The sequence below is a fragment of the Schistocerca nitens genome, chromosome 7, assembly GCF_023898315.1.
Source record: "Schistocerca nitens isolate TAMUIC-IGC-003100 chromosome 7, iqSchNite1.1, whole genome shotgun sequence".
Lineage (NCBI taxonomy): Eukaryota > Metazoa > Arthropoda > Insecta > Orthoptera > Acrididae > Schistocerca > Schistocerca nitens.
Window position 1 is genome coordinate 354,461,435 of NC_064620.1, and position 20,210 is coordinate 354,481,644.

The following is a 20,210-nucleotide window of genomic DNA, read 5'->3' on the forward strand; positions in this document are numbered from 1 at the left end:
GCACAAAATGCACTACTGAACTGAATGGACAGGCTATAAATGGTGAGTCCTAGGTAGCAAACATATTTAATAATCATTTCTTAAATACAGTATAAACATAGGGAGCAACAGTTCAAGAGAATAATTACAGCAGTTGTGGGAAAAGTAACTCTCATAAAATTCAGTCACACCAATGTATCAGCAACTCCTCCTTCTGAAATTAAGAAAATTATGCATTATATCAAAAATAAAAGCCTGTCTGGTTTTGGTGGTTTTTCCAATAGAGTAATAAAGATTTGTCCCCATATAATATGCCTGGTCTTGTCTGAAATATACAGGGTGAGTAACCTAACACTACCACTGGAAACACCTTCCAAACCACAACAAACACTGAATAACCAGTTCCGCATTCCAAAAGTGAGGAGAGGAGCTGTTGTAATTGGTTAACACAAACCGTTGATAAATGCACAGACGTTTGATTTTCAATGCATACTTATGCTTTTTAAAATGGAAACCCGCTATTATTTTTTGCACAACTGAAAATAGAAACAAATATGTAGGTTGGAACTTAAATAGTGGCAACACTGCTGTGGAGACACTATGCAATGGAATCTACTGTTATCGCTGATAGCACCCATTGTTGTTGTTATGTTACCTCTGAGCAAATGGACTCGCCCATCCCATGTCATTGGCATGTGCACAGTCGAGGGAAACACAGTCACTTGTGAGCAAGCGGTCTAATGTAATGGCGTCACTATGTTTTCGAAACAGTAACAATGGAGTTGGATCAAGATTGAATGTGCCAGAGGTTATACAGCACAACAGTGTCATCAAGGTCTTCAAGAGGTGTGTGGGGAATTGGCATTGCCATACAGGACAGTGGCATGTTGGCTAAAAGCCTTGAACGAAGGTCAGCAAACTGTGGCAGACATGCTTGGGCAGGTGTCCTAGTGTCTCTGAAGAAGAAGTGCATGCTGACGCTGTATTAGAGGACAGCGATCAATGACATATGCTTCATGAGCTCACTCACAAAACCAGATCAGCACGTTTGACTGTGCTTCACACCCTGAAGGAATGCCTGGGCATGTGAAAAATTGCATCATGGTGGGTTCTGCATGACTTGACAGAAATACAGAAATGGATGTGTTACAATGCACTTGGAGCACTGTGAGCATGAAGGAGAGGCTTTCTTATGCCATATCGCAACACTGGATGAGACATGGTCCACATCGTACGAGCCAAAACTGAAACGCCAATCTAACGAATGCAATCATTATGGGTCGCTGCAAAAGTCGAAAGCGCATCAGAGCCCCAGTATGGTGAAAGTTATGGTGATTCTCATCTATGACTGTGATTGTGTTATCCTAACGCATTAAGTTCCTCCACGGCAGACTGTCAATGCAAAGTATTACTGTTCGTTTTTGGAGCATCATCTGTGACCAGCTTTGCGAAAGAAGCAGCAACACTTTCTGCGCAAGCCACCCATCATTTTGCGCGACAATTCACCGGTGCATACAGCGCAAGTTGTGGCTGCTCTGTTTGGTTGATGGGATTGAGAAGTGCTGTACCATTCACCATACTCCCCAGACTTAAGTCCTTGTAACTTTGATTTGATTCCAAAGATGAAGGAACCACTTCATGGCATTTGCTTCAGAACTGTTCCTTAGATTCCACAGGCATTAGACCGCTCCAATCACACCATCAACAGAACAGGCTCTGCTAATGGTATACTACGCCTTCCACATGACTGGCAATGGGTTCTACAAAATGCTGGTGACTACTTTGAAGGACAGTAACAGGTGCAAACATGTAACTCTTTTGTGTTGGTTGTGAATAAATAGTTGCCACTATTTAAGTTTCAACTCTCGTACTTAATCAATGTCGTTTGTTACATTGTAAAATATTAAGTAAATCTACAGTAATTTGCAATGTAAAGTTGATGCTTGAAATCTCAAATGTTCAGTCGCATGTTGAAACAAACAAGATCTGTAGGGGTATGTTTATGAAGACTACGATGTTTACGAGTTTGGCTGCATCATGGTGCTCCTGCACATTATGCAACACTAGGTGGATAGATAGAGTGTCTGCCATGTAAGCAGGAGATTCTGGGTTCGGGTCCCGGTCGGGGCACACATTTTCAGCTGTCCCCATCGAGGTATATCAACAACACCTGTCAGCAGCTGAGGGTTTCAATTAATTATCATTTATTCTAGAGAAGCTGCATGGTCATCAGCGGTATCTGTTCTTTCAGGAACAGTTACTGTCTTCATATTTTTTTGATGTGTGTATTTTGGATATTCTCATTGACTAGTGTCATGTGGAATAATGTTCTGGAGTAGCTATCTTTAAGAAAGAAAGTCTTCATTGCTCAAAAATGTGCTGTAAGAATAATATCTTGTGCTCACCCATAATCATCTTGCAGACATCTGTTTAAGGGAGTTGGGCATTCATACTACTACTTTACAGTATATATATTGCGTCATGAAGTTTGTTGGAAACAATCCACTACAGTTCAAAAGTAATAATGATGTATGTAATTACAATACCAGAAGGAAAAATGACATTCATTACTCCACATTAAGGCTGTTTTTAGCACAAAAAGGGGTGCATAGTGCTGCAGTGAAAATTTTTTATCACTTACCAAGTGATATAAAATGTGACAGACACCAAAGCAAGATTTGTAAACAAACTGACAAGGTGTCTCCTTGACAGCTCCTTCTATTTCTTAGGAGAATTTGTGTTATTGTAATGTGTAAAAGGTGGTGAGTAGGAATTAATAACTCATCTCTGTGTTTTTTTAAGAAAAAAAGCCAAACCTTATAGATGCTGAGAAAATAGCCATCATTACAAATTAATTTGCAATTTTAATGTAAAGTGACATGTTCTGCATTATTAGGATTTATCATGCAAAATGATCCATGGAACATGAAACTAGCTAACTGGCAATGTTATTGTGCCACTAAATCTGCTGAAAATAATAACTGTTTATCCTAGTTTCAGAGCACAACTTTTTATAATCTGCTGCAATTTTTATTTAACAAACAGCTCGCACATGTAAAGCAGGAAATAGGAATCACATCACCACCCTCCCAAAGGCAGCACTAGCATCTTCCTCCTTCCCTACTCTGCTATCCTTTCCACTCTCCATTTCAAGCCTCTTCTGTACCTCCACTATCCAACCCAGCAAAGATCACTGCTCTCCTCAGATGCAGTCGCAGTTGGGCCTTAGTGCTCGGTGATGACAGTGGCTATGTGCATATGAGTTATGCATGTGTGTGTGTGTGTGTGTGTGTGTGTGTGTGTGTGTGTGCATGTGCACTCACACACACGTGTTTTGTTTTGTTTACACCCAACAGTGATTAATATTGTTTTATGTGTCCCAGGTCTTTGATTATGAGCATTGTTCTATGATATACATTATGCTTTGTGTGACAAGAATTGTATGGTTGTCTCTAGAACACTAATACAAACTGCAACTCTAGAAGGTAATATGTGCCAATTAGGTGATATTTGTCATCATGCAGATGCTGTGAAGTTAGTCACAAATTTTGGCATTGAGGACTCAGACATTTTTAAATACAAGTACCCATTTATTGATTGGAAAAGTGGTTGATCGGCTGACATGGATTCACATCAGTTTAGATTTTGTATTTTTTGCATAAAATAAAAACACTCTCCAAAAACATGAAGTAGGAGAGCAAAATATCTAATTTATGTAGTACATCACACTGTACATGATCCACTGTACATGGCTTCATATGAAGGAGCCCATTATATTTCAAAAAAATCATTTGGTTACATTCTATAAGCATCAAAACAAGACTGTGATAATTTCATTGTGTTTAAGGCATAAACTGAAAATGAAATTGGTTGAAAAATTAAGACACTAAGAATAGATAATTGTGAATAATTTTCAGTGTTTGAAGACATTATTAAAGGCAGGTGGAAATCAAAGTGCTGTGACATTTTCTTGTACACCAAACCAAAATTCTGATGGGTATTGCCTAAATCGGATGGTCATTGAAAAGGCATGTTCAGTGATTACAGATACAGGACTGAGCAAACAATTTCAGTCTGAAGCCATTAATATTATCTATCTGATGAATCAGTCTCCAACAAAAACTGTTAAAAGCTTTACTCCCAAAGAATTTTGGAATGGGTGTTGAATGAATCTGCATCACTTCTAAATCTATGTGCATTGATCATTTGCAGATAATATCAAAATAGCAACAAATAAAGTTTCAATATATTGTGAATTTTGTAAAGTATAATTTCTAATTGATCTGCATTCACCAAAGACAGTAGTCTTGCTTGCCCATGATGTACAAGTCATCAAAAATTAAAAATGCAACAAATGGTGTACTTACAGGAGTAGCAAAACCATTAATGTCCAAGAACGAGCTTGAGACTGAGACAGAGAAAGAGAAGCCAAGACATGCCGATCTATCTTATGCTGGCACAATATATGGAAAAAACTGGTAGGCTCCTACAGAAACATGGCATCAGTATATTTTACTCCAATTAACAAATATAAAAAGTCTTCTTTGTTTCAGTAGAGGACTCTAAAAGCCAGTTATGTATCACATTCCATGTAAATATGGCTTGTCTTATGTGGGACAAACTGCTAGAACAGTCAAGGAAAAATACAAGGAACATCAGCAGCACATCAGACAAAAAGAACTGAGCAAATCATCTTTCACTAAACACTGTCTCGAATATATTCTTGAATGAGATATAAAGACACTATTACCACAGTACAAATACCAAGTTTCTTAGGTAGTATGATAAAGGACCCTATCAAAACAGAGATATTAGAAAGCCTATTAAACAATATTGGCGGTTTCAATTTAAACAAGGCTTCGTCTTTGGCACTAAGGCTCTGAAAAACAAAAGAGCATCAAAGGGCAGAGTGGACATCAGGAATGAAACTCACAATCAGCAGTAAATAATGGTGTGAAACTAACAATTGCTCATAGACAAATTGGAGTCCAGGCAGCAAGTAGACATAACAGTACAACTCACAGCACCTGAAGATGATTGGGTTTTTCATTGAAATATTGTATGTAAAATGGAAACAACTTGGCTCAACATATGAAAGTACACCATTGATCAATCACACCACAAAAACCTGAGAGTTCGCAAAGATGTGACTGTGAGAACGACACCAGAAGGAGCACAAAACTTAATCATTGACAGACATATCAGTTCTGTCCCTTTGTATTTGCAGATAATATGATTTGATAGTACAGGCGGCGCACAGTTGTTGACAATATCTAACATTGGTTAAACAGGACCAAGACCAGCACAGCCTGCTGATGTTGCTCAATATGTAATTCACCTTTAATTGACATGACATGACATTGAGCAGACAGTGAATTGTGATGTCAGTAGGGATGCTAATCAACATTCAGATACAGATCCTCTACAGCCAAAAATTAGAAAACCATCCTTTCAAAGAAAACCAAACCCAAAATATTTAAATGATGATTTTACTTGTTTTGTTTGAGTTCCTAAAAAATTGTATTAAGGAATAATGAATCATGATTATTGTAAAAATGGAAAAAACCTTAAATGATGAATGTAAACTGCTACCTGAAAATGATAGTTCGACTTTGATCAATTTACCACCACAGATACTCAGTCTGAAGTGAATTTTCAAAGTCAAAAAAGCTGTTGGAGGCTATAATGTTCATTTTGTCTGAAAGAAATGGCAGATGGTGATGTTGAATGATCTAAGGCTCATTTTGGTGCAGAAGCTTATTCCCAGGTATCAGGAGTGGACTTTGATTAATCATTCTTTACTTTATAACTTGTTAGCTTTAGTATCTGAAATTTATCTTGAGACTGAACATGCAGTTCTTGGAATCCCATTCCTATATGGATATGGTGATCTCAATTAAAAGGTTTGGATTCATCAGCCCTTAGGCTATATGAAGAAGAAGTAGGAGATGAAAGTTAATGAACAAAAGAAGACAATTTATGGCTTAAAATAGACTTCAAATATCTAGTATGAGAAATTAGAAACATTACATAAAGTGAACCTAAAGGAGTGAAGTGTTTCACTGCTTGAGAATACATTTGTTTAGATTATGATCACCAAAATTCTTATTCATGAGCTTCTGCGTCTGGATTAAATGTGCATATTATGTAATTCTCCTTTAATGTAGGCTTATTCTCCACTGCAACTTCTCCAGTGCTGAAAGCTGTAAACTTTTCTGAAGTTTGCAACTTTTTACCAATTAAGATTGGCATTCATCATTGTGGTAGACACTATTCAACACATGACTTCCATCAAGTATGGAATATGATCCACACATTTACTGAGAAGCAGAACATACCCATTTTGCCTAATATCAAATAAAAATAATAAATGGAAGAAAGAAACAAAGATAGAATAATGAATCAATTTAAGATAAGAGATGTAGGATGAACTCATTTGGTGTCTCTGCATGAGATAAAACAAGATAGAAAGCACAAAATAATTAGTTGTTATGATCAGAGTAAATATTCATAAGACAAACACAAGAAATGTGATTTGCAAGATAGCATTTTGTTGTACATTCTCTCAAACTGATTTAAAGTTATAAAAATGTGAATAAAAATCAACAGACAAGAAAGAACTTTTCATTATATCACATTCGTTATCAGCAAGCTGTTAGTTCACTTTTATATTCAGCTCAAGGCTCAAGAATGTGCCCTGCATATGCTGTGGGATTTGTAAGTAAATTCAACTTCAGTTATTGAAAAATCCACTGGCAAGCAGTCAGACTAACTAAAAATTCATTAAAGGTACAGACAGGACAATACTAACTTTATGGAAAAGTGAAACAACTTTAATTGAAGGCTTCTGCAATGCTGATTATGCATCATATCTCAATCAACATTTCACTCTATTTTTGAGCTAGCAGGAGCAGCAATTTCATGGAATTCAAGACCATAACTCTGTCAATTATAGAAGCCAAATATATGGCCTTATCAACTGCAATGTAATATACCTTCAAGGACTGCTCCAAGAATTTTGCATTAAATAAAGTGAAAAACCAATAAGGCTGTTCTGTGTAGTAGGCATGTCATTGCTCTGAGTCACAATGGTATACATCACACTCGAACAAGACACATCATTGTGAGGCAACACTACATTTGTGACCTAATTAATGAGGAAATTTAAGTGTCAAGATGATTAGTACCGACAAGCAACAGGCTAATGTTTTAATGAATGAATTACCAAAGATTGGGCATAAGTAGCACAGCCAAGCTGTGAATCTTTTTAGAGGTCTCAAATTAACATCCCTAGTACTTGTGGGGTGTTGGAAACAGCTGCATTTTTATGCAGACACCTTGCGGTAGTTTATTGTTTTCATCTTTAGTTTCTCATGTAGTAACCATGGATAAATAGTTTGATAATCTGTGTTAATGGCAACAGGGTTGTCTAAATTTAATACATGATTAAGCAAATTTCATATTCTGTTTAAAGAACTGGTTGCAGACAATATCCAATAGATAATTCACAGTAAATTCAAAACTAATTTCTATTTTTTACCAATATCACACAAGTTTTTATTTTGTTTTATTTTTGTTGTGGTTGCAGTACATGACATTTATGCAACTAACATCATACAGCATCAGATCCTTGGAAGATGAAAATGAGGCACTGAAGAACATGGACCAACTCTTGATCTACATTCACAAGTCTATCCATGCCATGTGCTCTGACTTAAAGACTGGTAGCAATCTTCAGATTAGTAAGTATCACCAGTATTATAATTACATGATTTTTTAAATGCTTTTCACTGAAGGTTTGTTTTTTAACTCTTATTTGTAAAGATACTCTGCTCTTTCAATTTCATTTTGTAATTGAAACCTAACAAGGTGGAATTACTTCATTTGCTAGCAGTCTATTCTGTAGACTTTTTTTCTAATTTCCTTTAATATATTGGTAGTTACTAAGCTGTACCTGTAGAAAACATTGAAATTCTTATTGAGGTAATATTTCATTAACACTTATCATTTAGTAGTTTGTTTAAGCCATCCAGATTCAAATGGTCCAGGTAGTTTTTAAAGAAACATATTGTTTTGAGAGATATCTATATTTATGTGGTTTACATGTCATGTGATCATAAAAATGTTGTGAGCTAATAACTGTTTATTTACAAAAAGACATGCTTCTTTCAAAAGGCCTAATTTCTCTCTTTAGAGTAATCAGTTATTTTCCTCTGAAACTTTATTAACTAAAAATTCATTTGTAAGCATAATTTTGACACATTTGAAACTGCATTCGTTATTTGAACTCTTATGCTTATTCAGTTCCCAGTTCTGATGTCAAACTTTTGTTGCCCTAATTTTTCTGAACCAGATAGTGCATATTTGATTATCCAAATAGGCCACTAAGTAAGGAACTGAAAAAATTGAATACCTGAAGAATTTATACGAAAAAGATAATGTTTGAGGAGGTCAAAGGTTTTATGAAATGATTTGTTTAGCAGTAAGAAATGAAATAGATTAGAGGAACTTATGATATGCCTTGGAAAAATGCTCAAAACTATGTACAGCAAATGAGGTGCTGATTGAGTTAAAGTTCAATATTTAATTTAGAATATTAGAATTTTAAAGAGGATACGTTTGTTTGTGTGGCCATCTTCCGCAGCAGCTGTTAACATCTGTTATTATAGGTTATCTGTCTTGAGCTGACTGCAATGTAATAAAAAAGAATTACACCAGATGCATTTCACTTTTATTTTCAAAGCATCTTCCGTGGTATTGGTGTTTCTTTACATAGTCTGCACCTTCCTCTCTTGCTAGCAGTGGTTGTTGTACACAAGCTTCATTTCACATCTGAAGTTTTTGGCATTTTGCATTATTTCCTGCACTGCACTATTTATAATTGATTTTCTTAACTGTTTTTCGTTCATCACTGCCACAGTGTTTATGTGAATCACAGATGGCCCCACAAGCTGCCTTGAATGCCATAGATAAGTTAGTTGGAACAGGCCTAAGGCATATCTGTGAGTAGTGTTTGCTTTTATGTTTATGCTCAAAGGTGTAAAACATTTCAACATAATCTCAGTCTCAAAATCTTTGCAGTAGAGAATCCTTCAAAAAACAGGAAAAATAATGTGCATTATTAAGCCACACCTCATCTGCTGTAGACAATTTCCAGCATCATTCAAATGAACAATACATGTTTGTCTAATTTGTTTTATTTCCTACTTCTAGACAAATCATTTCACAAAATATTTGATTGTATGTACTGGATTATTCCAAAGTCATTACCCATAGGACAAACAGGGTAAACTAGAACTCTACCAACAAACTATCAGAGGTGGTAATATAGACAAAAAAAAAAAAGTCCAGTAAACAAAGGCTCTAAAGTCTTACCTTAAGAGCTAAGAGCACTTTTTCAGTAGATGAGATATGTTTCACAGTAGCAAAGATGAACAAGGGCTCAGGGCTCATAAGGTATGCCTTTTAGATTCTATATTTACTGAACATTTTTTTTCTTGTATTGGTCCATTCTAGCATCTTTCACAATATGGAAAGTAATGAGCATGCAGTACAAGAGATTGTTTCACAGTACCCAAGATAAAGAAGTACTCATAGTTCTTAAAGTATGTGTTTTAGAGCCCAAGTTTACTTGACTTGTTTGCTTGTTTTGGTCCATGCCCCACCCCTGAAAGTTTGATGGTGGAGTTCTAGTTCACTTTATTTGTCCTCTGGGACAGAACTTTTGAATAACCCTACATTAACAATCAAGTGTTTCATAAAATAATTTGTTTGAAAATAATAAATAAATTAGAGAAACATTTGATGTCCTTCCGAATGAAGTTCAAAATTGTTTATAACAAATGAGGTGTCAGTTGAAAATATTTGAAGGCTTCTCTATTGAAAAATGTTTGAGACTGAAATTATGTAGAGAATTTTTTACACCTTTAGGTATCACTGTAAACACAAACACCACTCATGCATAAGGTCTTAGGCCTGTCCCAAATGGCTGACTGCTGTCTACAAAAATTACTCCCTATTTCTCTCAGTTATATTTGTAAGATGCTTGATGATACTCTAATCACATTTTGTAATACTCATGGGGAAAAGAAGAAAGATTAAGAAAAGGCAAACCTACGTTTCTAGTATTTGTAGACTTAGAGAAAGCTTTTGACAACGTTAACTGGAATACTCTCTTTCAAATTCTGAAGGTGGCAGGGGTAAAATACAGGGAGCGAAAGGCTATTTACAATTTGTACAGAAACCAGATGGCAGTTACAAGAGTCGAGGGGCATGAAAGGGAAGCAGTGGTTGGGAAAGGAGTGAGACAGGGTTGTAGCCTCTCCCCGATGTTATTCAATCTGTATATTGAGCAAGCAGTAAAGGAAACAAAAGAAAAATTCGGAGTAGGTATTAAAATTCATGGAGAAGAAGTAAAAACTTTGAGGTTCGCCGATGACATTGTAATTCTGTCAGAGACAGCAAAGGACTTGGAAGAGCAGTTGAACGGAATGGACAGTGTCTTGAAAGGAGAATATAAGATGAACATCAACAAAAGCAAAACGAGGATAATGGAATGTAGTCAAATTAAATCGGGTGACGCTGAGGGGATTAGATTAGGAAATGAGACACTTAAAGTAGTAAAGGAGTTTTGCTATTTAGGGAGTAAAATAACTGATGATGGTCGAAGTAGAGAGGATATAAAATGTAGACTGGCAATGGCAAGGAAATCGTTTCTGAAGAAGAGAAATTTGTTAACATCGAGTATAGATTTAAGTGTCAGGAAGTCGTTTCTGAAAGTATTTGTATGGAGTGTAGCCATGTATGGAAGTGAAACATGGACGATAACCAGTTTGGACAAGAAGAGAATAGGAGCTTTTGAAATGTGGTGCTACAGAAGACTGCTGAAGATAAGGTGGGTAGATCACGTAACTAATGAGGAGGTATTGAATAGGATTGGGGAGAAGAGAAGTTTGTGGCACAACTTGACTAGAAGAAGGGATCGGTTGGTAGGACATGTTTTGAGGCATCAAGGGATCACAAATTTAGCATTGGAGGGCAGCGTGGAGGGTAAAAATTGCAGAGGGAGACCGAGAGATCAATACACTAAGCAGATTCAGAAGGATGTAGGTTGCAGTAGGTACTGGGAGATGAAGAAGCTTGCACAGGATAGAGTAGCATGGAGAGCTGCATCAAACCAGTCTCAGGACTGAAGACCACAACAACAACAACATGGGGAAAAGGACGAGAGATAGCTGTAGTGTTAATGAAAGAGAATGCTCCTGTCACAACAGTGAAAAAAATTGTTTATCATATCATGTGACTAGAATATTGTCGGATCTTGTGCTTCATCCCAAAGTTACACTGCAGTACACAATATGCATGATGGACAAAATCAGAACATTTGATCATCTTGGGTCTGGGAGATGCAGGCACTTGGCTTTTCATGTGCCACCATCCAAAATCTACCTACACACATAATGTAAATTCCAGGTCAGTTCCTGTAATAAGGTTGAGGTTCATTTTGTCACTCACCCATCTCCAAATGAACTAGTGCATAACTTTTAATAAGTGGGATCTTGGAAAAACAATTAAAATGAGCAGGGAAGTAGGTCTGAAAGCACTTCAGATGTAATGACATCAAGAATAAGAAATGGAGATTTGCATCCCATTCTGCTTTAATCAAGTAACTAACCTTTGGAGGTGTAATAGTACAGGTGTTCTATGCTTCTAACTAATTTAAATGATCATTGAAAAACAGTAAATTTTGATTGTTCTAATGAAAAGTTTGCATATGAGAATAGTAAATTTTCTGTTGCAGACATGGAACTTCTGAATGTGAGTGCACAGCTAGTGGTTGCAGGAGATTTATCTACAACAAGCTTCACTGTTCCTTTAGGGGCACCACCTCAAATACTAGCAAAAGTAAGTGAGAAATTAAGGCATATATATAATGCCACACTTATTTGAATGTCGGCATGCGATTCCTCATCCACATTCAAGAGAAAAGTTTATCTAGCAAAATCAAATCAGGTGTATTTTGAAAAATGTATGAAAACTAGGAACTGGCAACACTGTCACATCATGTAGTGCATTGGGATATACACAAGAATATGTATCACAACCCATCTTACCGTACCAGCCCATGTAGCTCACTGAGGCAAATGACGTGATTCCACTGCTCTGGCAAAGGCATGTCACCTATGTGGAGCTCGGATATCCATGCACTTGGATTGTGCCCTTGACAGGGTCAGCCACACACAAATGAAGTTTCCATTGCCCCACATCACCACAGTGATGTGGTTACTATACAGAGTCACCTCTAAAGGGCTTGTGAATGGACAGTTGGTTGGACCCTTTACTCTTAACAGATCAGTGTGACAAGGATGTGTTTTATCCATGATTATATATGCACTGGTGCTTGAAACACTTCTCAGCAGCCTTCATCCATGATTGACAGGGCTTAGTGGCATGCAGACACAGTTTTCAATGCAAGCCATATGCGGGCAACCTATTACTGGTGGTGCAGACTGGCAATGACACAAATATGACACTGAATTGGATCAACAGATACAGTGATGCTACGGATAGCAGTATGAACATGGCCAAATTGGTCATCTGAATATTCGCACTGGACTACATGCTGATTACATTACACCCTCCCAGATACAGGACAGTATAAAGTGTCTGGGGATCATGTTCACAAATGATGTGTGACACACAGCAGTGGTGAACTTCAAGTGGTTGCTCCAAGCCACCTGGAATGGTGTCTGAGCAAATGGTTTGCGCGCTTTAGACATGATTCAATGGGTCACCTACATAAACATTACTTGGCATTACATAACCTCCACTACACACAGGTTCTTCCGATGCTGAAGACAGTCACTCGATGCCTACTGGCAGCATTTGGATACTTCCTCAGTACGGAATTACTCTTCAAGATCCAATATGATGAACAATGTGCAACCAGTCAATAAAACTCTTCTTGGCTGTTTATTGCATTGTCAATATATAAAATTGTCTGATGTTTTGGCCAGTATTGGAAGTGGCCTTCCTCAGGGCTCTGCTGAGCTGATTGCTGAATGAGAGATACTTTAGCTGAAGTCTCTCTCATTCGCCAGATCCTTCCCTCTTTCCTGATGAGGCAACAGTTTGTTGCGAAAGCTTGAATTTTGTGTCTATGTTTGTGTTCGTTTGTGTGTCTGTCGACCTGCCAGCACTTTCATTTGGTAAGTCACATCATTTTTGTTTTTAGATATATTTTTCCTACGTGGAATGAACAGAGGGAAACATTCCACGTGGAAAAAATATATCTAAAAAGAAAGATGATGAGACTTACCAAACAAAAGCGCTGGCAGGTCGATAGACACACAAACAAACACAAATATACACACAAAATTCAAGCTTTCGCAACAAACTGTTGCCTCATCAGTTGCCCTCTTTCCTGATGAGACAACAGTTTGTTGCGAAAGCTTGAATTTTGTGTGTATATTTGTGTTTGTTTGTGTGTCTATCGACCTGCCAGCGCTTTTGTTTGGTAAGTCTCATCATCTTTATATATATATATATATATATATATATAAATATAACAGAGGGAAACATTCCACGTGGAAAAAATATATCTAAAAAGAAAGAAAGATGATGAGACTTACCAAACAAAAGCGCTGGCAGGTCGATAGACACACAAACAAACAAACACAAATATACACACAAAATTCAAGCTTTCGCAACAAACTGTTGCCTCATCAGGAAAGAGGGAAGGAGAGGGAAAGACGAAAGGATGTGGGTTTTAAGGGAGAGGGTAAGGAGTCATTCCAATCCCGGGAGCGGAAAGACTTACCTTAGGGGGAAAAAAGGACAGGTATACACTCGCACACACACACATATCCATCCACATATGTGTGTGTGTGCGAGTGTATACCTGTCCTTTTTTCCCCCTAAGGTAAGTCTTTCCGCTCCCGGGATTGGAATGACTCCTTACCCTCTCCCTTAAAACCCACATCCTTTCGTCTTTCCCTCTCCTTCCCTCTTTCCTGATGAGGCAACAGTTTGTTGCGAAAGCTTGAATTTTGTGTGTATATTTGTGTTTGTTTGTTTGTGTGTCTATCGACCTGCCAGCGCTTTTGTTTGGTAAGTCTCATCATCTTTCTTTCTTTTTAGATATATATATATATATATATATATATATATATATATATATATATATATATATATATATATATATATATAGAATTCAGTGAATAATAGTCAGGAAAAAAGACCCTGTTTATCTGTACAAACAATTTTCTGCATTCTTCCTTTTCTAGGCTTGCACATTTATTTCTTCTTTGTCAGAGTTTTTTTCTTTTACTATTGCACTGGAGTCAAGGTTCATGCACAACACTTTCCATACAATGAAGAACAGGTTTCTGAAGTCGTAATTTTGACCTTCTTGTGATATGTGGTTGAGCCAAATCTTCACCAAGCACAGCAAGCAAATCTGATGCCTAGGTTTCATCTTTTTCACTTGATATGATGGGTTTTTATTCAAAAACACCACCTATGCTGCAACTCCACAAACATCAACTGAGTTCATGAATAATTCTAGGACCTGTGTTGTTGTTTTTCTTTTGCCAGAGTAAGATGTACTATCCAATCTAATGAGCCCACCCTATCTTTTGTCTCGTTATAGCACTTTTTATGTCAGGCATTGAAGCATCTTCACTAATTATATTTGATTCATGGAGCATTCTAGAAAGTATCACTACACTCTTACCCTTTTTTGGAGTGTGTGGTACTAGAGTATGATCGCAAATGAAACCAAATTCTTTAGTATGTTCCTCCCAGCTTTTCTGTGGCAAACATTCTCTAGGTACAAATAGCATATTTTGTCAAACTGTTCCTACAAGTGTCAACCCATGTTATAGTAGGAAATCTGCCAGATCCATGGCTTCGAAGAAATTACCATTATGATATTTCAGCAACTACCAAAATAGTGTGTTATAAGATAAATGACAATAAATAACAATCTTCAACTCTCTGATGACCCATTGTGGTTCTAAATATTGGTGGACATTACTTCGTGCTCCACAATACTCTTACATTGGACAGGTTGTGTTTTAGATGACCAGCTGTCATCAAAAGATCAGTCAGAGCTCTTATTTCTATACCATCACATTTTCTCCAACTCTTCTCAAAATTATTTTCTTTATACACCCTTTCAGCTTTGTTGTTAGTAAATTGTACAATTCCTCTGGAATATCTAAAGAAATGTATAGTTCAAATGCTTCTGTTGGTGTTAAATAATTTTCAGAGAGAGAGCTTGAGTGTTATATGAAGTTGAGATCTTATTGTATCAAACAATGGAAAATCTAGGGTGGAATAATGATAATATTATGAAAAGGATAGATTGCTACTCACTATATAGTGGAGATGTTGAGTCACAGACAGGCACAACAAAGCAGGCAGCCAGAGAGAGTGGTCATGAGGTTGTGTGCTGCATTTGTGTGTGTGTGTGTGTGTGTGTGTGTGTGTGTGTGTGTGTGTGTGTGTTTTCTCTATTTCAGAAGAACGCCTTCTGGCCAAAAGCTTATGTGTGATTTTTTTTTTATTCATTTTTTTGGTTTGTTTCCCCCCTGTCTGCAACTCAGCATATCTGCAAGATTTTATCATTTATGTTTCCTTACTTTTCGTTTCCACATGTGGAATTTTATTCCATACAAATTCATTTTTCCAAGAAATACACCTTCAGTACTTTCAATATAATTGGTATCATCTTCATCTTCTAGGTTTGAAATCTCTGCAAAGTCATGCATATTACTTACTTCACCGATAACACTTATGGGATTGTTTTTTTGTCATCTTTATCTTCATTACTTGGTGTGTAATCTGAATCTTAATCACTGAAATCGCTGAGATTGTGAGATTTTTCCCTGTCAATTTTCTCTTAGCTATGTTGTAACACTACTACCTAATATGTTTTGTAGCTACCAGATATCATTTGACCATGGAGCATTACATTGCACCTATGAACAATCAACAACAGTGAAGTATATGTGACAGAAAACAAAGGGTGTCAGTGGGAAAGAGACAGGTACTAAGCTATCAGGCATCATCCAACTGGGAACTAATTACACATTGTGTCCCACAAGGTCCTTTCTTAGGAGGGTCCTTTCATTTTCTTGTGTGTATCAATGACCTTTCATTAATAATATCACCAGATCCCATATTTGTTTTGTCTGCAGATGATACAAACATTGCAATAAATAGCAAATCAGTTAGACTATTTGAAATATCAGAAATTTGTATTTGCATTATGGATGTTGTCAGACATAAATGATAAAAACAGAAAAGGCAGCAGACTTTGCTTACTTTCATTGCATAAAGTCATAGGGGATCATTTTTTGGGGTAATTCATCAAGCCAAAGTAAAGTTTTCTGAGTCCAGAAATGTGTGATATGAATTATTTGTGGTATGAACTCAAGAACTGCCCACAGAAGCCTTTTTAAAGAACTGGAGATACTAACTATTGCTTCCCAATATATTTATTCCTGAATGCAACTCATCATTCAAAATATATCTTGTTTTCAAACCAACGCCTCACTTCATGGATCAGTACTAGAAATAAGAATAATCTTTACAAAGATTGAAAATTATTTGTTTTGACCCAGAAAGGTGTCCATTAGTTGGAAACACACATTTTCATTTACTTGCCTGCAATAATAAAAACTTTAACCTACTAACGAAAAGTTTAAGAGGAGTCTGAAGGATTTGTTGGTGGCCAACACTGTGTACTCCATTGATGAATTTCTTAACTGAATCAACCAATGTGTATATGCTACAATTAATTTCAAATAAAGTGAGTATTACATACCGACTGAATTCTGCACAAATTCAGGGCAGTAATGTGATCAGCATAAATAAGTACTGCTAAATGATTTTTCTATTTGATGACACTTGTCTGCAGTAGACTAAGAATTGTCATATGCATCTCTATGTACTGAAATTTGTGCATTTTGTGACAAGTTTGTTATTATCTTTTAAATGAAAATATTTTTAAGATTTACTTACCCCACATCCACAAGGACCATTCCAGGGATCTGTGGAAGGTACATCATCATATATTTTTATCTTTGGAAATATTTTGTGCCCATTCTTGTTTTCTGACACGTCCTACATCCTGGAAGATTTCCTCAATAAGGGTCTACTAAAATGTAAAGTACCTAACATCACATTGCTTATAACACTTCCTTGGAGTATGTCCAAAGTTACTTTTACTTCCGAGGACATCTCTCCATTGTGAATGACATACTGTGTACTGTTTACTAGAAACTATTCATTCCAGTCACTCAGCTGCTCTGATATTCCGTATGCTCTTAATTTATTCATTAGGCCCCAGAGCAGAACTGTGCTGATTGCCTTCCAGAAGTCAAGGAATATTGAATCAACCTAGGTGCAAGTATCTACTACTTTCTGGGTGTCATGGATGAACAGAGTGAGCTGGATTTCACATGATCATTGTTTTTGCAATATGTGTTGATTCCTACACAAGAGATTCTTGATCCCCAGAAATGTCATGATATGGGATCATGAAACATATTCCAAAATTCTACAAGAGCATAGTGTTAGAGATATGGGCATACAGTTTTGTGCATCTAGTTGACAACGCTTCTTGGAAACGGTAATGAACTGCACTTTTTTCCAATCTCCAGAAACACTTCGCTTCTCCAGCAACCTACAGCACTATGCTGTTAGATTTTATTTTTTTATATTTTTTTTATTTATCTCTTGTTCCGGTGATCCATGTTGTGACAGTATCACAGGATATGGAATGTGTCAATTTTACAAGCTTTTGGCCAGAATTTATGGTAATACATAAAACAAAACAAAAACAGTAAACAGTAACTTAGGTCCCACTACAAAAAAAATACATTTTAGAAATAGATAGAGATTACAAAACAAAAAACAGTAAACAGTAACTTAGGTCCCACTACAAAAATACATTTTAGGGAGAGATAAAGATTACAAAATAATAAGTGTTACAGAGAAATAAATATTGCAAAATATATGTTTACAATAAAAATATTTGGTATTACAAATACAAATTTGGGCACACATTTGCAATTTACAATACAAGAGATGTTAAGCACTGTAGTTCAGGAATTCTTCTAATGTATAAAATGATCCTTGCAATAGGAACTGCCTTAAGGTTTTTTAAACAGGAGATCATCATCTACCAAGCACTTAATTCTTGAAGGGAGGGCATTAAAAATCTTACAGCCACTGAAATGGACTCCTTTCTGCACCATACTTAGATTTGGCTGTTCATAGTGGATATCATGTTTCCTTCTAGTATTGTGACTGTGATATGCACTATTCAGTTTAAAGATGGATTTTTCTTTTCTTATGAAGCACATCAATGAGAATATACATTGCGCAGTGGATGTAAGTATTTCAAGCTTCTTAAAAAGATTCCTGCATGTGGCTCTAGGATGGACTCCACAAATGATCCTTATGGCTCTTTTTTGTACACACAGTACTTTTTTAGCCAGTGGCTGATTCCCCCAAAATATAATTCCAAATGCCATAATTGCATGAAAGTAACCATAATACACTGACTTAATGGTTTCCATATTTCTATAAGAAGAAACAATGCGCAATGCATATGTTGCTGAGCTTAGTCTTTTGCAAAGATCCACGATGTGGTTGGACCAATTCAGTTTGCTATCAATATGCAAGCCTAGGTATTTAGAGGAATCTACCCTGGTTATTGTCTGCTCACCTACCTTTACAAATATTTCCTCATCTTTGGATGTTTTGTGGAACTGAATGTAGTTTGTTTTACAGTAATTTAAAATAAGACCATTAATGTTGAACCAGTTCACTGTTTCATTTAAAACCTTATTTGCCGTTACCTCAAGCTTATCTTCTGAATTATCAATAAGTAGTGTAGTGTCATCCGCGAAAATGGTGAATCTACAATATTCCGTAGAGAGAGGAAGATCATTTATAAATATAATAAAAAGTAGGGGGCCCAGAACTGAGCCCTGCGGCACTCCACATGTAATGGTACCCCACTCTGAAGATATTGGGACACCATCTTGACTATCTACTACAACTTTTTGTTTTCTGTTTGACAGATATGAGTCGAGCCATTTCCCTGCTGCACCACTTATACCGAGATGTGCAGCTTTTTGTAAAAGAATTTGGTGATTTACACAGTCAAATGCTTTTGTTAGGTCACAAAATATGCCAATCACTTTCAGTTTTTTGTTGATAGATTCCAAGAGTTTGCCAGTAAATGCAAATATTGCATCTTCTGTTGACAAACCTTTCTGAAATCCAAACTGACTATTGCTGAAGCTTTTGTGTTCACTGAGATGCTTAACTATCCTGGCATGCATTAGTTTCTCTAAAACTTTTGAAAAGCTTGTCAGTAGTGATATTGGCCTATAGTTAGCAGTATCCGTCTTATCCCCCTTCTTATACAGCGGTTTTACAACTGCATACTTAAGCCTCTCAGGACCTATTCCTTGCTTAAGTGACGCATCAAAAATGTGGCAAAGGACTTTACTTACATGGCTGGAGCAGTATTTTAATAATTTGTTAGAAATGTTGTCAATTCCAGCAGAGTTATTACTTTTCAGGGATTTAATAACTCTTTCAATTTCTTGAACAGTGACTGTTTTTACCTTCATGTGTTGCACTAAACCAGGTACTCCAGCTTTCAAAAGATTGATGGCTTGCTTCATGGACCCTTGTAAACCTATTTTTTCTATTACTGTTAAAAAATTGTAGTTGAATGTGTCTGCAACTGTTTTTGGATCGCTAACAAGATTACCCTCACTTTTGATTTGGATATTTTCACTACAAACTGCATTTTTCCCCGTTTCCTTCTTTACAAATTTCCAGATAGTTTTTTAGAGGAACAATTTCTTTCAAATACAGTTCTCTATGTGGAATCATTATGTTATTCCATCAGGTCCAGTGTCCTTTCCTTTGTTTAGCAATTTTAGTTGCTTTTCTATCCCAAAATCTTCAAAGTATGCACTCCACAAAAAAATTCATAGAATTCCAGTATTGATGGCTCCAATTATGCATGCATCAATGTATCTGATTCTCTATACATGGAGTGTTCAGGGGCATTAAGATGGTATTAATGAGATGCTGAAACTTGTTGTATAAATAAAATAACAACTCCCAAAAACATAAGGCTGTTTGACGATTTATCTTTCGTAAATATCTAACTAGCTACTGTCCCATATCCGTGATGG

The 20,210-nt window shown here is 36.4% G+C and overlaps 1 protein-coding gene across 1 annotated transcript in view; it reads left to right on the forward strand.

Annotated features, from left to right (window-relative positions):
• Window positions 1-20,210, forward strand: part of LOC126195617 (uncharacterized) — a 444,247-nt gene that overhangs the window by 305,897 nt on the left and 118,140 nt on the right. Inside the window, exons 23-24 of the mRNA XM_049934243.1 lie at window positions 7,568-7,721; window positions 11,780-11,883. Coding sequence (XP_049790200.1) covers window positions 7,568-7,721; window positions 11,780-11,883 — 258 coding nt within the window. The remainder of the gene's footprint in view (window positions 1-7,567; window positions 7,722-11,779; window positions 11,884-20,210) is intronic.